At 34.1% G+C, this 24,863-nt stretch overlaps 1 protein-coding gene across 2 annotated transcripts; it reads right to left on the reverse strand.

Moving 5' to 3' along the window:
* Positions 1 to 2,514: 2,514 nt before the first annotated feature.
* LOC128265315 (uncharacterized) lies at positions 2,515 to 3,632 on the reverse strand. 2 transcript variants are annotated; one of them, XM_053001236.1, is made up of 3 exons: positions 3,499 to 3,632; positions 3,229 to 3,440; positions 3,020 to 3,158 (listed from the first exon to the last, which is right to left on the reverse strand). In XM_053001236.1, exons 1-3 carry the CDS (start codon positions 3,596 to 3,598, stop codon positions 3,087 to 3,089), a joined length of 384 nt encoding a protein of 127 aa, XP_052857196.1. In that variant the 5' UTR covers positions 3,599 to 3,632; the 3' UTR covers positions 3,020 to 3,086. The 2 variants fall into 2 exon arrangements, with proteins under 2 accessions (XP_052857195.1, XP_052857196.1); XM_053001235.1 differs by having other exon boundaries at positions 2,515 to 3,440.
* Between the last annotated feature and the right edge of the window lie 21,231 nt (positions 3,633 to 24,863).

Raw genomic sequence — 24,863 nt, forward strand, 5'->3', positions numbered from 1 at the left:
TTTGCTGTTTTTTATTTTTTTTTTAGTTCTTCGACATTAGTAATGGTTTAATATTTCAGAATTATGATTTAAATTTTATCAAAATCGGACGACTATAGCATATAGCTCCCATAGGAACAATCGGAAAAATAAATGAAAAAAAATTATAACTTTTCTGTTTTTTAATTTTTTTTTAGTTCTTCGAGATATGGTAATGGTTAAATATTTCAGAATTACGGCTTAAATTTCATCAAAATCGGACGACTATAGCATATAGCTCCCATAGGAACAATCATAAAAATAAATGAAAAAAATTATAGCTTTTCTGTTTTTTAATTTTTTTTTTAGTTCTTCGAGATATAGTAATGGATAAATATTTCAGAATTACGGTTTAAATTTCATCAAAATCGGACTACTATAGCATATAGCTCCCATAGGAACAATCGAAAAAAAAATAAAAAAAATTATACCTTTGCTGTTTTTAAATTTTTTTTTTATTCTTCGACTTGTAGTAATGGTTAAATATTTCAGAATTACGGTTTAAATTTCATCAAAATCGGACGACTATATCATATAGCTCCCATAGAAATAATATAAATATATAAAATAACTATCTAATAATTGAGCAGCAAATCATCATAGCTTCAATCTTTTTAAACATATACGCAAGTAAATCTGAATTTTAATGTTTTCAAAAATATTTAATTCTTGCAATAGCTGCAAGGGTATATGAACTTCGGCTTGCCGAACTTTGCTTCCGTTCTTGTTTTTTAATGTTTTTATGGTTCCCATTCGAGCTGTATGTTAAAGTCGTCCGATTTTTATCAAATTTGAATTATGTTATTTAATATGAATTAATTAAATTAAAAACAGAATTGCAATAATTTTTCTTTTTTTCTTATTTTTCCCCGATTGTTCCTATGAAATAGAAAGACAACTTTTGGAAGGGTTTTGTACAGATAGCTTTAAAACTGACTAGAAACGGACGAACATGGCTAGATCGACTTAATTGTTAAGACGATTATTTAGTATTTAGTTAACAATTTTTTTTGAGTGCATGTTCAAACTCAGCTGAAATACCAATCATTGTAAAGTAGACTTAAATGATCGGTAAATATAGTTTTAAACAAAAGAAAAAAATTCAGTTTGATCCATAAGCTTCCGTTAAATAACATGTCACAAAAAAAAACGGATGTCTCTGTCTTGGAATGTTTTTTAAGCTTTGCTGATTGCCTTGAAACACAAAGTTATTTGTAGCTACCTTTAGATTTCTAGCTAAGTTAGAATCTGTCTCCCAATCTGACTAAGCAGACATTGAAATAGTTAATATTTGTTTTGTTGCTTATTTCATTCTTTCAAAAACCCGTTCCTATGCTAATCAAATCTGAACCACATAAAAACCTTAAGGCAGTCAATCGCACAAAGCTAACCATTGTCATTATAAGCAATGTGTGAATACTTATAAATCGTTTCCGCGAAAAATAAAGCAAGACCAATCTAAGAGCAAGCTAAGAGCAGATCCAAAAATTAACATTCTCAATTCTGAAGTTCTTGTACACTGAAAAAAAAACGCATAGTTAAATCAAACATTTTTTATATTATTTTTCATAATAGTTTCGTAGTCTAATCAATTATTAAAATAATTGATTTTAATAGAAAACATTTTTAAACCTTTGGTCAATAATAAAAATTATTAAATCGAAGTTAATTATATTCAAAAAGGTATTGATCATATTAAAATCCAAGTTTTTATCGTTATTTTTGTTCAATTTGGTTATATTTGGTTCAAACTTTTTAGAAATTTATCCGAAATATGAACCCATTTATTTTGAATTTAAAAAACTGTTGAAGAAAATAAAAACTACGCAAACAGGGATTAACGTGTGTAAGATTAATGTTTTACTATAGTATTGTAGTTGTATATTTTCCAAATAAAAATGTATATTATTTAATAATGTATCACTTTAAATTCAAAAAAGATCTATATTTAAATTAAATGTATATAAAACTAAATTTAAAAAAAACCGTTTATTTAAATCTACCATACCTATGATTGCATTTAAATCGGTTATATTAGTTTAAAGATCAAGCTCTGTTTTAATTAAATACAAATTATATTAGTAAAAATATTATATCTAATTAGATTGAAAAGATATATGTTAAACTTAAGCATTGTTTTTTGTTTATTTTAAATATGAAGTATTTTAATAAAGTTTTTATTGATTTATTAGTTAACTATATTATTTATATATATTTTTTTAAGAATTATTTTGAAGATTTAAGAAAAAGCTGCCAATGCAAACAAAGGAAGCAGCGATCGAGATTTTGAAACATTACTATGTGAAGTACAAATGTATTTAATATTTTTATTGTATATGTATATTTTCCAAATAAATATGTATATAATTTAATAATGTGCCACATTAAATTGAAATAAGATCTATATTAAATTAAATGTATAATACTTTAAATTTAAATACATATGTTTGCATTTAATATGGTTTATGTTTATTTAAAGACTAAGCTCTATTTTAATTAAATAATATTATCACTTTTAGATTGCAAAGACATATGTTAAACTTAAATATGGATTATTCTTTTTTTTAATATGAACTCAATTTGAATTAAATATTAATTTTTATAAAATTGAAGTTCAAATGTTGAACATAAATATGATAAAAGTTCTAGTGTTTACTACGCTGCATATTTAAATTAAATGTTTTTAACTATTTTAGCATACTTAAATTAAATTAAATACAAAAATCTTTGAATTTACTATGCGCATAATAAGATAAAAATAACTATGCGACATATTTATATTTACTTTTTTCATGTATGATTCTAAATATTTAGGAAAAGTAATTAAATCGACCATGAAGTAGTGACATTTAATATGCTTTTTTAGCAGTGTAGTTATCTGAATTTGGAATATGGCTAAGACTATGTTATATCGACTCATAATTGGCTTTGCCCAGGGAAAGCAGGTAAATAATGGATTTCCACTGAGCTAGTAGTAGGGCGGGAAGTGGGAGTGCGATATGAGTAGCCAGCGGTTGCTGTAGCCGTGGTGGTGTATTCAGAAACTTCTGTGGTGCTCTCGATTGGAATCACTGAAGTCGTGCTGGTAGAGACTGGATGCTCGGGGTGATTTGTGGGGCTCGGCGTTTTGACAGCACCTTCTGTGGTTGTCGTGTAGACGAGTTGAGTAGTGCTAAAAGACGTATCATCCGGAGTAAAATCTGTGTTTACCTCGGTAGTGTGGTGTGTCACGGGTTTTTCTGTCGTGGTTGTGCTGGAAAAAGTCACAAACTTGTTGAAGCCAATGTTAAACCCCCCCGCCGAAGTCTTGGCCTGCAGTACGCTGTTCAGCAGCTGAATTTTGGAAGAAATGAGGCTTGAGATCAGTTGGCTGTCAACGGGCGAGGCCGCCACGGAACTCCGGTAACTGCCACTGGAATAGCCTGGAGAAAACACAAAACATTAACCGTGGTATTTACTACCCACCGCTAGGAGGTATACTTCCGCTGGGCGCAAAAACCTTTAAAAAGATAGGCTTTGCTTCTGCCATGTTGGCTGCACTGCAAGCTAGCAGAACCAAAACCAAATTAGTTCTGAGCATGGTGTTGGGTTCCTAATTATGTCTGGCCGCCGTGAATCGACGCTCACTTTTATACCGCTCATTGGAAGATGGCTGAGCATTTTTTGTTGCCGTTTCATGATTGCTGATCGCCGGGTTTTGTTCAGCGAGAGCTTCTTTCCGACGCTTGTTCTCAAGTGGTTAGCAAACATGATTTAGGTGACCCTGGATAAGACCACTGCTAAGTGATAAGTAAGCAATCGTGGGATCGTAGTTTATTGCGTCTATTTTTAGTTGTTAATGTAAAACAACGACTAAACAAAAATTCGTTATTATCAACATAAATCTTGAGTCAACATGCTCGTTTCTACGATTCCAAACCTGTAAGGCAGGGATGTTTGCGCCAATACCCTCGCAGCACAATTATTTTTGAACGACCACTTTTGTTAGATAACTTTTTAATTTAAAAAAATATGAATTTGAGCATCCCTTCCATCCGTCAAAAAGTCCGTCTGCCTTAGAAACCATGGGTTTCTTAACCAAAATTCTTATAAATGAGAATTGGGCAAAAAATATGTTTAGGATATTCCCTAAACTGACTATATTAATCTAAGAATCACTTAAAATAATACTAGTAAATAAGCAAGCTTCTGAAAGCAGAAGCTTATATACCCACTTTTACAAAAATAAAAATATTCTTCAAAACGCGATCTCGCGCTAAATTTTTCGATCTTTTTTATGGAAGCTATAGTTGACTGATCTTAATTAAATTAAAACCGTTATTCTAAGAAACTTATCCATTTCTAAGTCTTGAAGTATATTCAAATACATTTAAAAACAGCAAAGTTGTATCTCTTTTCCTTTTTTTCCGATATCATTAGCTCCCACAGTCCGATCTTTTTGAAATTAAAGCCGTATATCTGAAATATCAAACCAATAGAATAATTTTAATTACCTATATATATATACATATATATAACATATAGAAAGACGGCTTTCTAGAACGTTTTATCAAGACAGTCTTAAAACTGTGAGATAAGTTTAGGTAGAAGCGGACGGGCGGTCAGACGGTCAGATATGGATAAATCTTTTCTACTACAGCTGCTCTCCATTTATTATTACCAGGTTAGTTTTACCTTTGGTTTTAGATAAAAGAAAAGGCGCCATCTGTCGGAATTATTAGTCAACACTAAAACCCCCCGCTAACAGTTCTGTTGTTCTCTCATTTTCTCTCTCTCTCATCTGCTGCCACCGGCAAAGCAGCGGCCGATCAGTGGCTGAGCAGTGGCAGAGGTCTAATAACTTCTAAAATAAAAACTCGATTTTGAAAATAACTTGTGTCTACTGATAGATTTGGCCGAAACTCACAGACAGAACCCAATACCTACGTTCTAACATGTCTCAGAGTGCCGGGACAGAGGCGTTTAGTGTTTCGTGATTTGTGGGCTTTAAAGTGGGCGTGGCTCCGTTTTGATAAACTTGCGCTGCTTAGGAAACACTGGAATCTTCATTGCAAATATAAAATATTTAACTTTTATAGCTTTTATAGTTCATACAGACGAACATGGCTAGAGGGCATATTACAATATATTCGTTGAAAAGTATGTAACATATAGAAGAAGGCGTTGACCCTATATATTATTTTAAACGAAAACACCTATTAACGAGGTGAAGAATTCGTGACGATCGCACCTTTAACATACCGAAATTTCTAATATACAATTTTTTTGTCGGAAAAATAAAACCTTTATTTTTCTTAACAGTGAAGCTATGATGATTTTCCTATTAATTATTCGATCGTTCCTTAGGCAGCTATTATCATATAATTAAAACCGTAATTATACCCTTGCAGAGGGTATTATATTTTCAGTCAGAAGCTTGCAACGCAGTGAAGGAGACATTTCCGACCCCATAAAGTATATATATTCTTGATAAGCATCACTAGGCGAGTCGATCTAGCCATGTCCGTCCGTCCGTCTGTCCGTCCGTTTCTACGCAAACTAGTCTCTCAGTTTTAAAGCTATCTGCATGAAACTTTCCCAAAAGTTGTCTTTCTTGCAAAGCTGCAAGGGTAAATGAACTTCGACTTGCCAAAGTTTGCTTTCTTTCTTGTTTTGAAATAATAAAATATTACTTTGTATCGAATTATGCTCAAATTAAATGAAAACTCGAAAGGGAGCAAACTTCGGCAAGCAGAAGTTCATATACCCCTTGCAGCTATTGCAAAAATTAAATATTCTTAAAAACATTAAAAAAAATATGATTTACATGCGTATATGCTTAAAAACATTGATGCTGTAATGATTTTCAGCTCAATTATTAAAGTTCCTATGGCAGCTATATGCTGTCGTTTTCCGATTTTAATGAAATTTAAATCGAAATTCTGAACTAATTAAATAATCAAAAAGAATTCCCAAAAAATTACAAAATAAATAAGTTAAATTTTTAAATTTTGTTTTTTTATATTTTTATTGTACCTATGGGAGCTTTATGTTATAGTCGTCCGATTTTGATGAAATTTAAACCGTAATTCTGAAATATTTAACCATAACTGTATGTCGAAGGACTACAAAAATTTAAAAACAGCGAAGTTATAATTTTTTTCATTTATTTTTCCGATTGTTCCTATAAGAAAATATATATTTTATAGGGTCGGAAACGTTTACAAGGGTAAAAAACGAATTACAAAACAGAAAAGTTTCATTTAAAAAAAAAATTTAAGATTGTTCCCATGGGAGCTTTATGTTATAGTCGTCCGATTTTGATGAAATTTAAAATGTAATTCTAAAATATTGAACCATTACTATATGTCAAAGAAAAAAAGGAAAAACAGCAGACTTATAATTTTTTGTTCATTTATTTTTCAGATTGTTCCTATAAAAGCAATATGTTATAGTCGTCCGATCCGTTCCGACTTATGCACTACCTTCAATAAAAAGACAACTTTTGGAAAAGTTTCATGCAGATAGCTTTAAAACTGAGAGACTAGTTTGCGTAGAAACGGAGGGACAGACGGATATGGCTAGATCGACTCTCCTAGTGATGCTGATCAAGACTTCTGACTTAAATTATAATACCCTCTGCAAAGGTATAAAAACAGCGAAGTTATAATTTTTGTGGATTAAACATTTTTGTGATTGTTTCAATATACTGCCCGCAATAGAAAGACATAATAGTTGTATAAAAAGTTTTTAAGTTTTTAAAATGTTAAACATTTTTATTCTTTTAATTTAAAATAATTTTTTTATAACATTTTCCTCATTAAATTGGTGATGTATACTTTTGGAAGAAAATAACTGCTCTTAACTCATTTATATAGACATTTACTAGAGAAAGAAAAAGAAAATGTATGTTAAATTTAAATTGTTAAGTTTAGTTTGTTAAGAATATTAAAATAGTTGTTACACTTTTAAAGTTGTCCCGAAGACGGTTTGCCGAACAGCATCAGAAATAAATATATCGACAGAATAACCCAAAATTAAAATTGTGTTATTTTTTAACATCCTGACCTCGAGCCGGCTAACAATCAATATAATTTGAAAACGTCACCAACACTAACTATGTAAAATATTATATTAAAATATCTTAATTTGTAGTTCATTCAGATGTGTGTGGCCCAATAAATCCTGCGACAATCGATGATAAAAATTATTTTGTAATTTTTGTTGATACTGATCTATTACACTATTGTACACAATTTTCAAAGATTTTGTAGCATAAAACGAGGCACATTTTAATCTTAAAATAGTAAATCTTTATGTTGACAACGGTAGGGATTATTAGTCAAATGATATTCGTGAATTTACCATCAGTTACCATTTAACGGTGTCATACACACCACAACGGTGTATCTGAAAGAATGATAAGAACCTATATTGTAAAAGCTCTTGCTATGGTCAATGGTGCTTGAGAAAAGTTTCTGGGGAGAAGTTGAGTTGACAGCAACATTTTTCATTATTGAATGATGTTCCAAATTCATTTGATGAAATAGGGAACAGAAATGAAAAATTATTTTGGAAAGAAGCAGTTAAATCGAAATAGAAAATTCACAAATGGATTGTTGAATATATATCCTATATAATGGTTCTGTCGAAAAAGTTTAGAATGACAGAGCTTGACGAAATTCGATATTTTATAAATATTTAAATAAAGATAGAATATGTCTAAGTCAGCCTTACTAAATAAAATCAATTTTAAATAAGTTTAATATGAACGATTGCAAACCAATTTATTCACCACTTCAAAGTAAACTTAATTACGTGTTATAAAATTCAGATAAAAGAACTGAAAGCCCATGTCGTAATTTAATAGGATGTAATGCTATGTAAACGTCCAGATTTAAAAACAGCAGTGAACATTCACAGGCGATACGCAAACAAAAATTATGCTAAATTATGGATATCTTTAATAAAGGTAGCATTGACATGAAATTGGTTTTTAAGAAAAATCCGGATGTAGAAAAAATGTTCATTGGCTATGCGGACTCTGCCTGGGATGGAAATACAAATGACAGGAATTCAAATTTTATCTGTTGGAATTATCAAGGTATAACTAATAACCCAACATGTCATGTCAAGATTGAAGAATATTGATATAAAATACCATTTTGTTAGAGAACGAATAGAAACTAATAGTATATATCCACAGAAAATCAACTTGCGGATGTCTTCACTAAGCTGTTGCCTGCTGCTAAGTTCATAGATCTGCATAAAAAATTGAATCTGATCAACGAAGGAAAAGAAACTTATATTCTTATATTTTTTTCAAATTTTTTTAGTTCACACTAACAGGACTCTATAGCGAAATTCAACAACATCATTTATATTTTCAGAATTTGACCAAAGAGAAGAAAATGAAGAAATAAGTCATGAAGAACAAGAACATTTAAGCTTTAAATCGGAAAGCATTCAATGTTTTCTAAGTGATTAAAAGAAATAATCTCTTGGTTGACTTAGGGATTACACGAACTTAGTTTTATGCCTAGAAAATATGCTATTATCAAAATAAAATATCAATATTTATACCCTTGCAGAGGGTATTATAATTTCAGTCAGAAGTTTGCAACGCAGTGAAGGAGACATTTCCGAACCTATAAAGTATATATATTCTTGATCAGCATCACTAGGAGAGTCAGTCTGTCCGTCCGTCTGTCCGTCCGTTTCTACGCAAACTAGTCTCTCAGTTTTAAAGCTATCTGCATGAAACTTTCCCAAAAGTAGTCTTTCTATTGCAGGTAGTATATAAGTCGGATCGAGCCTGATCGGACGACTATAGCTTATAGCTCCCATAGGAACAATCATAAAAAAAATTATAACTTTGCTGTTTTTTAATTTTTTTTTTTAGTTCTTCGAGATATAGTAATGGTTAAATATTTCAGAATTACGGTTTAAATTTCATCAAATTCGGACGACTATAGCATATAGCTCCCATAGGAACAATCGTATAGCTGCCATAGGAACTATCAAAATTAAGCTGCAAATCATAATAGCTTCAATGTTTTTAAACATACACGCAAAATTTTAACGTTTCAAGAGTATTTAGTTTTTGAAATAGCTGCAAGGGTATATGAACTTCGGCTTGCCGAAGTTTGCTTCCTTTCTGTTTTTAATTACATTTAAAAGCAGGGAATATGATAAGTCCGATTTGAGACTGCTGCAAAGATCCATTTAAAGAAGTTAACACAGAACACAAATTTATTAAAAGTTGATTAATTCAAATCTTTATGAGAAACCAAAAAAATTTCAATTGACACGAAAATAACCGAAATCGTTTTAAATGGAAATCCAACACTCGGTGTACAGTCATTTGATATTGTTATAATGTCTTTGGCATTTACTGTAAAAAGAATTTTTGAAATACCAAATCTATTAAATTTAACATTGTAATACATTAACTAATTTAGCTTCTGGAGAAGTTTATAAGGCGATAGCTAAACAATTTAATCCGGATGTAGTTGTGCCATTCGTTTTATACAGTTCATATCACAATTATAAGACATCTGCAAAATGCTTATTGAAATCCTGAAAAATTGTTGATTCCTTAAACTAGAGGCTTAACAAAAATTTATGACGAAAGTGAATGCAGTCCTTGTCGATAACATACCGTTACTTTTTATTTTTGGCCTAGCTTGGAAGAATATCGTTACATTTCCAACCAAGATAACGAAAGTATGCTAGTTTCTGCCTTAACACAATTATAAGACACGTTGCAAAAAGTGGAGTTGCCGTAACCGTGTCAATTTTTTTTTCTTAAAATTGAGTTGTAACTTAAAATTTAATACTTTCTGCATAAAATGCCACGCTCTACGCTCTTAACAGACCAAGTAAAGGGTCAATTCTGGCCTACTCTCGGCTCGGCTTGAATATGAGCCAAATATTTAGAAATATTGGTAGAAGTCGAACCGTTACAACAAATTGTCTCTAGAATCCAGACAATTATGGTAAAAAACGAAGCACTGGTCGAAATCTAATACTTTCTGATTGCGAAAAAAGGCGTATATTACATAAAGCCAGTTGTGCTCCCAGCTAACTGCTCTCAGCAGTCGAAAAGTCTCTCAAATGACTGTTCGGAGGACTCTAAAAAACTAGGGACATATTGTCAGAGGTGTTTAAAAAAAAATACCTCAAATTACTAAGCGTCATAAAATGGCTCGCACTAGTTTTGCTAAACGCAAATTGGATACTAACTGGGACTCAGTAAATTCAATTAACATATATCTTTAATTTTACCCTTATCATTTTTTTTCATAAAAGGTAATTTTTTTTTATGAAAAAAAATTTAATCTCGATGGATTTAGACATTATTGGCGAGATTTGAGGAAGGAGCCCCTTAATTTTTCAAGGAGAAATTTGGGGGGCGGATCAGTCATGGTTTGGGGCGCTTTTAATAAGATCTCCGGATCTGAACCCTATAGAAAACATTTGGGGAGTACTAGCAAGGCGAGTTTATAAAGATAATGCCAAGTATGAGCGCGTTCAGGACCTTAAGACAGCTATTTTGTCTGAATGGAGCCAACTTGAGCCAAGTTTATTTGAAAAACCTTATAAATTCAATGAAAAAACGAATTTTTGATGTTGGTATTTGTCAAGGTTCTGCCCTAAACTATTAAAATGTTGTTTTCTTATAGGACATATATATTATATTTATAATTTCTTATTTCCTACATCCTATCCAAAAAAACCACAAGTGTCTTATAATTATGATAAGGTTAAAATTAGATTTTTTTCATTTTTGTTAAACAAAACGATAAAAAAAATAATAATCTAAAATCAACTTAAACACATGTCTAATTTATCTTTTAAAAATTTCAGACTTGTTTTCCGCCATTGGGTTTGATATTATAAAAAATATCTAAAAAAAATCGAACTGTCTTATAATTTTGATATGAACTGTACTTGGATGACTTTCAAATTTATAATGCATTAGGAAGCCATAAGTATTTACTTTCGGAAGTACAGAATATTTTTCATGCAGCGGAAATGAAAATTCGTTTTTTCACTTAGTAGAAGAGTTTAAGATATTTTTAAGATATGTGTAAATATGATCTTTGTCACGTTCATCTCTCTTTAATTAATAAGGGAATTATAACATTAAAAGAAATAAATAGCAGAGAATCGCTTTTTTCTTATGCAGAAACAAATTGGCAATTCCTTCGTTAAAATAGAAATGAATCGATTAAAATCATTTAATCTAAAACGTCTGCAAGCGAAACTGAGTGTCTTACTCATTTTTCACCGTTAATTATTGGAGATGGAATTCCACTTAGTAATGCAGAATGTGATCTTTTACTTACACTACTGGATATTATTGAATTCCATTTTAAGTCAGAGGACAAGATCGACGAACTAAATACTTTGCGGAACCTAGTGCATAAGCTTCACACTATTTACACAAAGCTATTTGGAAACCTAAAGCCTAAACACCACTTTATGGTACATTATGCTACTGCAATCGAGAAATATGGACCTCTTAAATATTTATGGTGTATGAGGTTTGAGGCAAAACACAAAGAATCAAAAATATATTTCCATAATATAACTTCACGAATCAATCCTCCATTTACATTAGCAGTTAAGTGCGGCTAAAATTTCGTCAAGTGTTTGGTAGAACATGCGAAATCGGCTGAGCCTATCTTAGTGTTAACATCGAAAGAGCAAATTCCATTAAATATCAATCTTGCCTTAAATGTAAAGAAACAATGCAAGTGTCAAGGATTGTAAATTGTATAACCAACTTGAATATAAAGGTACTAAGTGAAGTTTTTTTTTTGTAAGAAAATAGAGATTTAAGAATATAACACCCATTTAAGATGTTACATAACAAAAATGAACTAGGACGATTACATATATAAATTTTATAAAAGAAAATAAAAACAAACACAAAATTAAAAAGTTTTTGGGATCTGGCATTTACTTCTCAAAAGCCGCAATTTTAGAACGGATTTTCCGAAATCAAGAAGACATTTTCTAGATCAAGTACTTGTTTTTTAAGACTAAATATTCTGAATTTGAAAATAAGTCTTCTTGGTTTTAAGAACGAATAGGTAAGAACGGTTTACTCTCGAAGCCAAGAAGACTTATTCTCAAACCGAGAATGTTGTTTAAGACTGAGCATTCTCGCATTGAGAATAAGTCTTTTGGGTTTTGAGAACGAATAGGTTCTTGAGTCCAAGCATAGGCGCTTTTGTTTTCAAGAGTAAATCATTTTTGTTTTTGAGAACGATTTCAGTCTTAAAAAAGCAGTCTAGATCTAAAAAAAATGTCTTCTTGATTTCGGTAAATCTGTTCCTGGCGCACTATTGACTCACGGAAATACTGAAATCGAGACTGTTGAGAACGGTTTTTTTTCTCGGTGTAGTTACAATCTGAAGATACTTTATATTAGTTAGGGCTACCTTACGCTACTACTTCACCTCCGTCCGGCTCGTTATCTCGGGATTCTATTAGCTCTGCAATGTCGGCCACTTTTCTCTTACGTTCCCGTTCGGCGAAATTAACTTTAAAACTCGGAACGGGCCGTCATATCTCTCCGCGAAGCAGTCAACTTCTATGGACAATTGGTGTTGTTTTACTAACACGAGTGAACCCAAGTCGGGGCGCCATTTGCGTCTTCTCAGGTTATAGTGGCGCATCTGGTCGGCACTCGACCGCTCAGCGTTGACTTTGACAGTCTCAAATATCGTGAAGTCTTCTGGGGTGTTCCCGTTCCCTCGTGTACTCTCTTTGTACAGCGCCTTGGGCATCCTTGGTTCGCGATATCTCGCTCGCTACGTAAACGGGCGGCTAGCTCAGAGAGGTTGTGGGATCGTTCCACCAAATTTATATTGGGTAATTGCCTTTGACCTATCTTTGTTCGCAAGGATTGTGTTGGGATCGTAACGGTTTTTATTCGCCTCCTTAGATATAGCCTCGCGGCTCTTCCGCTACTGCTGCTTCTTGTTGTTGTCCCCTGCGGCGTCACTCCTCATCCCTGTCTTCTGCGGCGTCGCTCCTCGTCGTCGACTGCTTGATGGAGTCTGACTTGTGACGGCTCCTTCGAGACTCTGGATATTATTCAAACCTCACTGTCGGGACCGGCAAGGTGTTTCGCCTAGCAGGTAGAACTAGTTTCTGCCTTTTCGCCCAGCCAGCTTTATCGCAGGCTCCCTAAGTCTGGTATGGATTGTGTCGACAAGGTGTATCGCCTAGCAGGTAGAAAATTAGGTTCGACCTCTTCGCCCAGACCGTAATCGCAGACTCCACGCAAAGACTCCATGCGCTCGATTTAACCACGACCGAGCGCTCATTGGATCTCAGCCGTGTAGACTTATCGTCGTTCGGCGTCTCGACTTTGCTATTTTGATCCTGGCCCTCGGCCTTGGCCTTGACAATTTAGTCTAATTTTAAAAATATCGTTTTCTAAGATTAAGTTATGTTATCCCAGTTTTTTCTTGCTTAACACGTTGTTTTTATAGCATTATGAGCAAATTGCTTGAGTTTGAAAGAAAGACGAAATATACATAGATATTATCTATAAACAGTAACTCAAAGAAGGTAGTTCGACTAAAATCGAATTTTTAACAATTGAAAAGCGTAATCGGTTATCCATTTTTTGCCCACCAACTAGTTTGTTTCTGGCCAGTTTAAAAAAAAATGGAAATTTTTAAAGTGTTTGCATAACATCCAAAAAGTTGACTTTTTTAATTTTGTGTTTTTTGAATCAAAAGAGAATTGTTTTTCCACGTTCGACCAAGTTTTAGAGTTGAAGAAAATACAACTAAAAAATAATATGTCTTTATACAATATATATAAAATTTTTAAGTTTCATAATTTTCATCAAAAAAAAATTATTTGGGGGCAACCGTTTTTTTGTTAAAAAAAACTTATTTTTAAGTAGTGGGCTTAAAAGTTCAAGAACTTTAGAAGCGCCTACAAACACTTATCTTGTTATTAAAAAAAAAATAGCTTTTAGGGTTTTGGAAAATGATTGAAGTACCGAAATTTTAAAAAATAGGCAAATAAAACAAATAAGAGGGCAAAAAATTAAAATTTTAGCCAACCCAGATTCATTCCAGTTCCACATTGAAAAAAAGTCGACCAAAAAGCTTCAGATATGTAATGTTTTATAAAGAGGTATTTCCCATATTAAGGAAAAGCATTTTGCTAAAATAAAGTGGAGTCGCGAAGGGCTTAAAATTCTAATTTTATTAAGGATATATATTGTTGACCAGCATGACTAGACTAGAGTAGATATGGGCATACCCATCTGTTTTTAAGCAGTTTGCGAGCTTAGCTTAAAAGCTGGAGATTTTAAGCTTTTGCAATCGTATTTTCTTATGTGTACACAGACGGCTATATTCTATGGCTCATAAAAGAAAATTGGCTCTTTTTTTAAGTTTGAGTACACATCACTGGTCTTAGCCCTAAAATAAGTTTTCTAGTATTTAAAACATTTACCTTGAGATTTTATCAAAATCGGTTGACTGACCATACAGTTCTATGCCGGTCATATTGCGCAGTGTAGCGGATAAATGCCAGAATTTTCCCAAACGTGTTTTTATGCAGACACTGATTATGTTAAAACAAATCAGGTCAAAGTGTTAGATTTTCGCTGTTTTTTTTTAGTTTGAGTACAAATCGCTGGTTTGAACCCTAAAGTAGTTTTTATACACCCAAAGAAAAATCATAGTAAATCCAAATATTTTCACTTTGAATTAAATATTTTGGAACTGATCTAGCCCCGAGGGGTGTTGTATTTAAATCAAAGGTGTGTAATACTGTCATTTTTATTTTAAGTATGAAAAATGCAGTTTTAATATAAAAAAAAATTGAAATCTACAATTTTCGTATTGCATAAACCCATCCCATATAATGACATTATCATGTTTTTAGTTTACTTTAAGTGTGTTTATGTGTTAAAAAACAACGTTATATTCAAATATTTTAATGTTTAATTTTATTATGGGGTTTTTCTCTGGGTGTAGTATTTAGAACCAATACCATTAGACTTAATCAAAATTAATTGTCCATTTCCTATAAAAGAAAAAAGTCTTTTTACTGATCATACGTTCTATGACGCTTATTCGCGCAGAGTAATTTTTAAACTTTCCAAATCGTAGTTTCGAATATGTGCACTGATGAAGTTAAACAATTTAGCTTGAGACGACAATATCGATCGGGTAAAACTTGATAAATTTGGTTGTTTTCTAAGAATAATGTGTACACCTCATTTTTTTGACAAGGGTATTAAAACTTAGATTTGCCAAAAGCTAACTTCCTTTCTCATTTTTCAATATTTATACTTACAACTAACTTTTAAGTTCACACAAGGCTGACTACGATTTTCTTAAAGTAATCAGTAATCTTCTAGTGAAATCATTTCAAAACCATAAGCGGGTAGTCTCGGACTTTGTGCAGTTTCTCATGTCGGCGCGAATGTGCCGAATAACGAGGTCGTGTATTCTGGCCGTGCTTCCGTTTTTTCTGGTGCCTTGTCGTTTTAGTTAGTGCCAACTAATTAGCTTGCACTTTTGCGTAATGGCATTTCCCAGCTTATATCTGGTTATTTTAGCAAGGGAGCCAGAGGTGGAAGACACCTCCAAGTCCTATCGTTCGCCTGCTTTAAATTATGTTTCCAACATTGACTCCAGAGTCCGGACACTCATTGCCGTGTAAGAGTTCGTGCCCGTAGTTTTCCCAGTAAATGTTGCAAAATATGTTAACAAGATACATCACAATATGCCATAGCGCTCAGGAACCCGAACTTTGAAAAGTCAGCGGAATTCGGTGTCCTGTTTGTGTAGGATTAACCCCTTCCTCTAGAAGCGCCACATTTACCCGTTCTAGCTGAGCCGGAAACCTTGTGCTCGGTCTGGCTTACTCAGATATGTTGTATAATTATGCATTAGTTTTATGTCATTTTGCGGCATAATAAAACCTGCTTAATAACGAAACGCACCCAGCGAAGGTTCGGTGCACATCCTTGCTCTGCGTTGTTTTAATCGAGTCCTCGGTCTTTGTGCGCATTTTGTGCTGTGCCATGTTTCGAGCTTGTTTACATATTTTCTACTGTACGTGACGTGTGGTACAGGCAAGAAAATGCTGAGTAAACAACAACGACGGCAGCTAAATTTTCACGAGAAGTCAAAAATCTGTAATTTGGGTAATGTTTGTTTTCGCACAAAATGTATATGTAAGCATGGGGTGGTCTTATTGTAATCAAAATCAGAAGTGCAACGGTAATTACTTCAGCTTAAATACCGCTTCAATTCTATTTAACGGAGCCTCACACCTTTCTGATTTTCTTATTCGAATGCGCGCAAAATGGAGTCGTCTACAAACAAGTGGTACATCGAACCATCCACTAGCTTGTTAGCGCGTTATTTAGTGTGAGATTGTGGGCAATTAATCGAGTTTGCGAGAAAGGCCATATCATTTATTATAGAGGAAAGAAACATATACAAACTAAAACTAAGTTTGGAGCAAATAGGTTAAAAGTGTAGTTTTTAAAACAGGGATAGAGGTTAAAGTACACATTGGTTACATAGAAAATTATATCTATTCCCACTAACACGAAGTGGTTCATGTTGATGTAGTTTCTGGCTAGTTACGAGGATGGAAAATTGCGAGTTGGTATAAAACGCGTATAAAAAGTTAAGCACAAGGCATGTTATTTTTTTTACTTTTATTTTATGCTAAAAAAGTAATTTAATTACTCAAATAATAATATAATGTTATGTGTGAATTACATTATATTAATAAAATATTTAAACTAATAAAATAGTTTAAGACCCTACCATAAATTGTGTTTATTTCTAAAATTTAAATTTGATTATAAAAATATTTTGTTGTTTTTAATAATTTATTTAATTATTTTTTATTGAAATATTTATTTTTTTTTAACTGTTAAAGCTTTAACTTTAAACTTCTTTGTCTTATTTGAAAATCAATAAAGACACCAAATGAATAATATATGTTCAGTTTTTGACCGTCGAAGCACGAAGCTAAGGAAACGCGATCTAGTTATTCCAAATAATTCCAAAAATAAGGCTGAATTAATTAAATTCTATGCAACAAGTTTAGTGGCTTAAATTAAAATGGCTAATGTGGCTCTAAATATGAACTTAGTGGTACACTATTTAAGGTCCATTTTTTTAAAGTCATAATTACCTTAAATTTAGGTATTGTATTGGAGTTATTTTAAGGACATAATTTAAGTCTGTCATTACTTTGAGCCAAATTTGGGTCCATATTAATTTATTTTTAATTAAATTAAAAATGTGTCTTCTATGGATTTTAATTTTTTTTTTTAACAATTTTTTGATCTTGTAACGGTTTAAAATTTCAGAGCTAAGCTTTTAATTTTATTAAAATCGGAAAACCATTTCCATCGACATACCTTTAATATGTACAATAGTATAGAACGGACCACACATTAAAATATATATACAACAGAACAAATTCAAAGATAAATGAAATCGACAAAAAAGACGTGACATATAAATAAATATATAGGAACAACAAAATCGAAACTTAAAGCCAGATTAGCACAGCATAAATCGAACTTCAAAGACACCATACAAACGCGCAAAAAAACACCACTCATGTCCCACTGTGCCAAGAATAATAACTCTCCGAACTTCGAAGAGGCGAGTATCCTAACACCAGAACAACACTATGCCCAACGATTCACCATAGAAATGCTACATATCATAAAAACCCCTACAGACATACGGATGAACTACAAAACGGACACTGACAATTGCGTTCGTTTTTATAGACAAAAAAAAGTTAGTTAACAACTCCACGTCATCGGACGCAGACGTGTTAATTAAATGTTTGTTAAATGTAAATTGTTCTTGTTTGTTAAGACTAATAAAATCGTTGTTATACTTTTATAGTTGTCCTGAAGACGGTTTGCCGAAGAGCATCCGATATATATCGACCGAATAACCCAAAATTTAAATTGTGTTATTTTTTCAACATCCTGACCTTGAGCCGGCTAACGATCAATACGAAATTTATATATTTTAAGGAAAATTTGGCTTTGGCAATAGCTGGTATATAAACTTTGGCTTGCCGAAGTTTGCCGCTTTTCTTGTTTTTTTTTTATTAAATTTCAAAATAATTGAAATAACTGGTCGGGTCTTAAATTATTTTATTAGTTGCATTGCGCAAACATATTCTACCGAAGCATCATAATGTAATTTACATTTAACACATAACATTATAGTTTTTTATGAGTAATTAAATTATTTGTTTAACATAAAAAATAAAAAAGTATATATATATTACGTGACTTTCCGAGGAGTCGAACCTACGCTTCCCAGCTTCCCAAAATGTTATGTACAACTCATTAGACCGCAGTGTCAACGATTTTTAAGGTAATTAGACTAGTATTCAACCAGTTTTTTCCTTATAAAAGTTTTGCCTTAAATAATCCACTTATGGCCACGCGATTTATTTTGAAGTCCATGACTTTAATTTTGAAGTCCAAGAAAGCTTTAAATCATTATTTAAGGGGGTAATAATTATACCCTTGCTGAGGGTATTATAACTTCAGTCAGGAGTTTGCAACGCAGTGAAGGAGACATTTCCTACCCCATAAATTTTATATATTCTTAATAAGCAACACTATGAGAGTCGATCTAGACATGTCCGTCTGTATGTCCGTCCGTCCGTCCGTCCGTTTCTACGCAAACTAGTCTCTCCATCTACATGAAACTTTTTTAAAGTTGTCTTTCTATAGCAGGTAGAATTTATGTCGAAACGAGCCGATTCGGACGACTATATCATATAGCTTTCATATGAACAATCGTGAAAAAAAGTTAAATCTTTGGTGTTTTATAATTTTTTTGTATTTCTTAGATATTAAGTAATGGTTTATTTTTTTAGATTTATGGATTGAATATGATCAAAATCGGACAACTATATCATAACCTCAAATGGGAGCAGTCAAAATATTAAAAAAAAAAGAATATAAAATTATTATGTTTTTCATTATTTTTAATTTTTGCAATAGCTGCAAGGGTATGTAAGCATCGGCTGGCCGAAGTTGGCTTCATTTCTTGTCTTTTATTTAAAAGTACAACATCTTAGGAATGTTTTCTGAATTTCATTTCGATCAGACTAGAACTCGTACTATATCATACTTTCAATTGCTTTTAAAACTTTAGAAGCGTTTTTCAAAACTACTTTTTTAAAGTCGGTGCGTAGCGTAACCCAAAAAATAATGCTTCGATCTGAATAAAATTTTGCACATATTTCTAGTACAATATATACTTGGAAATAATTTATCTAAATACATTTGTGTTTAATATTTTTACAATCAATAACAATAACACTGGTTTAAAAATGACACTCTAAATTTTTTCATTCGCTCCATTTTTTTTTTTAATGAATAAAAGTTTTTCTCCTGTTTTAATGCCAATTTTTTTTTAATCTAAATTCCTTCTTAAGTGACTTCGATCATCGAATAATAATAACTGAAAAAAAAACATTGTAAATTATATATGTATAAGAACAGGTCTTAAAAAATGTTGTTTTTAAACATGACCTATTTCATAATAACCATATTAATTGTAAAATTACACGTTGATCAGGAGATCAAACGGTCAGGATGGCCCATTTGTATATGCATAAACAAGGCCCACTGTACTACGGCATGATAGATACGTATGATAATACCAATTTCCAGCCAATTTTTCAACAAAAGTGTTTTAGAACTGTAGAGCGAAATGAATGAGCTGCAATTAGAAGAGGAAAACATGAAAGCAGGCGACGATGATGACATGGAGCCGATCTCCACTGTGGATGCCGCACGAATTTTATGCGAGACTTAACAGTGGCGCTAACAACGGCGCTGTTAACATCAACAGCACCAAAGGTGACATTACCAGGGATGACATTGAAACGGACAAAGCCAGTGTTGGATAGGAAACCACAGACAGTGATGATCAGCGTCACAGCAAAAAGTAAGAATACCTTTGGAATCGCCATTAGCATCGCTGGCATTAGCCAAAAAAAGGTTCTATGGAATACGACGGCAGCCTGTGTCTACAACTTATACGCGTTTGGTGTAAGTATGCTTTTGATCGACAAACTTAAGGAAAACGCTTAACGTTCGCTACACGCAAAAGTACACCGTATTTTGGAGCCAGCAGACCGCTTGTGTGAACAGCTGATCATGGCAATGGGAGCAAAAATGTCCAGAGGGGAGCTATGGAGCGCATTCCAAAGTCTCTTATTTCCTCTTATTACGAAGATAAAGTCTTGCTGGCGAGCGACATAAACATTGACATGGAGGAGCTTCTCGAGAACATTATCAACGGAATTTTAGAACCCGGCTTGCCCGTCCAGGCTCGGATACAATGTTTCTCCGAGCTGATGCAATTCTTGAGGGTCTTTTCAGAAAAAAAACAAAAAGCCAATTCTTCTTAGCACGCATAAGAAAAACTGGCAATCAACAATGATTTACGGAGTGCCAATTGCATTTCCTAGGCGGCACTTTGTCAAAAATGCCTTAAACCAAAAGAGAGCGAGATTCCTGCTACGCTTGTGCGACATTTGGACACTTGGTTGTGCAATGTCCGGAACGTACGAACGCGAATACAAATTGATATGATATACATAGTTTGCTAAAATAAATATAATATCAACTTAAGTTAAGCTGGAATACGTTTCTGAATGCTATTTTTGGATGACTAAAAGCCAGTTGGGAATTATTGAAAAATTTTGTGTTACAAATTCAAAGAAAGAATAAAATGTTATTTTTACATACAGTGGCTCGCAGCTTATGTAACGAATCACGAATAATTCCGAGTTCAGGCGAGATGGAATACATGGAACTGAGCGCACGCGAGCGTTGGTCCGGCTGCTGCTTGTCGGCAATGAGGGGGTGGTGGTCTTGCTTCAGATTCCATAGATGCCTTTTTTGATCCTAAAACTTATTTTCGCGTGAAAGACAAGCTTACTATAACCGGAAGTAGAGAACTCATATAAGAATAGAGGAGAGGGACATTGGTTTCTTCTAGCCCAAACAAGTCTCAGTTCACCTCCGATGACTGAGGAGGTCTTCTGCCCGCCCTACCTATGGCCATCATACCCTTTTATTTTCTTAATTATTGATGACCCCTTATTAGGCCCAAGTAACTTACTCTACAGAGGCTTCATGCTAGCTGCGGCAAAAAATATTGATGTTCAGAACATTATTACATATTTATTAAAACTAAGACGAAATAATACTCTTAAAAATAGACATAAAAATTATGGTGAATAAATAAATAAATATTGAAATTGACATGTATGAACGTATATAACGGTTAATATAAATAATAATTAAAAATATATTAATGATCAAAAATGCGACTAATGAAATTAATGGTAAGTCCTAATACAATGAAATTTATCTCGGGCAAATTAGTTGCTTAAGGCAGAGTATTTGATTGACATCGTGCGTGAGGATAGGAATACTTTTAACGGCGACTGGGTTGCGTTCGCGCAAACATATAAATGCATTTAAATTTCTTTTGGTTATTTTGCCTTTGTTTACATTTTTCTTTTTCAAGAGGACCTAGCGAACGGTAGCGTATGATTTATTTCTTCTCTTTTTGTAACAGCATAACTATACGCAATGTAGGAACATTCTTGTAGGAGTAATATCGGGATTTATTGAAATAATATAACTCACCAATTTTCTTTAAACATCCATCGATGAAAGCGCTTTCGGCGACGGTAGTCTGCTGTTTGGGAGGAACTAGAAATTTTATTTATATGAACATTACCCGATGCCACTAAATGAACGTTAGTACTTTTAATTCTTATTCTTTTTTTTTTTTTTTTTTAGTTATTTTTTTTTTTAATATAAGCCTAATTCGTTTTTCTTTTTCCTTTAAGCTACCAATAAAACAACACCACGATAGCCACACATTCCATATTTTCTCATTCACTTAATCACTCACTCCATTTGAATACCAAAAAAAATTATTAGAAAAAAACTTAGACTAAATTAACTTTACTAATTTCCGCACATCATTGCAGCTTTTTGCTGCCTAACTTTTTAGTTGGGCTGACGATAAAACTATTGGCAATTAATATGCCATTTTCCTTAATATGATGAGACTTTTAACACCACCGACGAATTTTGCGACACTCTCGCTCTCCCGCCGGACGCTGACTTGACCGCTGATTTCTTTTTATGTTTTCTGCCGGCCGTCCATCCGTGGTCTCCTCCTTCTCCTCTTTGGAGCGCCGATCACTGGTGGCTTTTTGCGCTGTGGTGGCTTCACAGCACTGCAAAAAAAACCTGGTGCCTGCTTCTAACTTCACGGGTTGCGTCTTGGACTTGGGGCGGCACCTTTTGGCCAACACCTATGCAACAAGATGAGCCCCCTTAGAAAACCTAAAAGACCTCATTCACTTCTCACTCACCCCTGAACTTGGTCGGAATCCCGCTGGGATCTTCCCTCTGGGCTCCCTTGCCGTGGTAACTGTGCGGCTGTTGGTAGCCGCCTCTGCTTTTCGAGCACTTTCGCTGGTTAACTGATTTCACACTTTTTACTCAACCGACCACTTTGGATGCCCAATTAGGAATGGCGGCTAGTGACGCCGCAATAAAGGCGGCAACCTATCTCTCCACCTAATTGGAGAAATTCTCTCAATCAGAGAAAGTCTGACATTTCGCCCTGCCAGGCCACCAATTCTCCCCATCGAGATCTAGATGGCGCCACCGATTTTTTTTACTTCGTATCTAGATGGCGTTGGACCATCTGCAGCTGCACCAAGCGCTACAAATACCCCCCGCTAAAGATCTGTCTTGGGGGTTACACATCCAAGACAGATAAACCAAAGCAAAGGGCAGCTCTACTACTGCTTCATATCCTTTGCATGATACCGGCCAACATACTTCCCTTTCAGGTCCTCTAGATCGTAATATGATTGGCCAACTCTCTTTTTAACTCTGGCCTTTAAGTACGTTGGAGCTAACTTGGCATTGTATCCCGCCACAAAATTACTTTGTTTAAAATTACGTCTATACACCTCTTGCCCTTCCGCGTAAGATATATCCCTGGAACGCAGATTATACTGGCGCGAGTTCTTTTCATTTAGCCTCTTCATTACGTCGCAGGCCTTACTACGAATTATATCCAATGAATCCTCTCGGGTAAACATCGCTGACCTATCTTCCAACATTCGCAAATTCCTCAATAGTTTAAAAGTCGAACCGGAAGATATATAATGCTGTCCGAAAACCATATAATAAGGTGAAGTGCCAATACTTGAATGGACAGCCGACCGCAATGCACAACAAATGCTGCTAAGCTGCTCATCCCAATCTTTCTGATCCGGTCGAACATAAGAACGGATTGCCGCTATAACAGACCGATTCACCCTTTCAGACGCATTGGCTTGCGGCGAATAAACAGCGGTAAGAGTATGGCCTACCTTATTTTCCCGCAGAAACTTTTGAAATGCCTCGGATTTAAACTGGCTACCATTGTCAGATACAATAGTTTCTGGCACTCCGAAAGTATGAAAAAGATCCTGCTGCATATATTTGATCACCACATCCGCTGTGAGTTTCTTCACAGCTTTCAAAAACACAAACTTCGTGTAGTGATCCAGGACTATAAAAATCCCTATATGCCCACACCTTGACCGGGGGTATGGTCCGAGAAAATCTACAAACAACCTCTGGAAGAATCTCTGGGATTCCGGAGAAGTACCCATTAGAGGTCGTTGAATACAATTTGGCGCTTTTGCCATCTTGCAAGTATCGCAAGCCTGAATATATCTCTTTACATCGTTTACCAATCCTGGCCAGAAATAATACCGTCGCACCCTTTCTAATGTTTTATGAATACCTCCATGGGAAGCCAGTGGATCATCATGAGCCTTTTTCAGCACCTCTGGTACTAATTTGGGCGGAATCCAAAGTTTCCAATTAAACACATCGTGTAAGGGTTCGCCTGTGGCATGCTCTGTTCTGCGATATACCAAATTATCAGATACTGTCAGATCTGGAAGTTTCTCAGCATTGGCTTTGACCTTTTCCAATAACTCCAAGTATTCTACACTTTTAAATTCAGGTGAATCTAATTCCACTAGTAAACCCTGACTTGCATCTAAAACAGCTAACTCCGACTCATTTACTCTAGACAACGCATCTGGAACTACATTCAATTTTCCACTACGATGCTCGATTTTAAAACCGAAACTCTGGAGCTTTAATGCCCATCGAGCTAGCCGGGAATGCAAGTCCGTCTGTGACATTAGCCACTTTAAAGTGGCATGATCTGTTATAACCGTAAATGCGTGACCTTCTACGTAAGCTCGGAATCGTTTTATACAAATGATGGCAGCCAGACACTCTTGTTCACTTACCGTGAAGCTTTTCTGGGCGGAATTCAATTTTTTTGAAACAAATGCTATGGGATATTCATCCCCTTCATCGGATTTTTGCACTAAAACGCCTCCCACACCTGTCTTGCTTGCATCGCAGTGTATAAAGAATGGTCTACTAAAATCTGGGCTGTGCAAAACTGGAGCCGAACACAACATTTCCTTCAGCTGCTCGAAAGCTCTTTCTCCCTCCTCTGACATTACAAACTTTTTTCTCGGCTTTAAGAGATCAGTGAGAGCGGCTGTGACAGAGGAAAAATGTTTAATGAATTTCCTGTACCACCCCGCCATTCCAAGAAAACGACGCAGAGCCTTGAGCGACTGCGGCAGAGGAAAATCTTTCATGGCCGATATTTTCTCTGGGTCAGTACGTATAACGCCCTCACCAACAATATGGCCTAAGTATTTTACGCTTCGCATGCAAAACTTGC

The sequence above is a fragment of the Drosophila gunungcola genome, unplaced genomic scaffold (genome assembly GCF_025200985.1).
Source record: "Drosophila gunungcola strain Sukarami unplaced genomic scaffold, Dgunungcola_SK_2 000113F, whole genome shotgun sequence".
NCBI lineage: Eukaryota > Metazoa > Arthropoda > Insecta > Diptera > Drosophilidae > Drosophila > Drosophila gunungcola.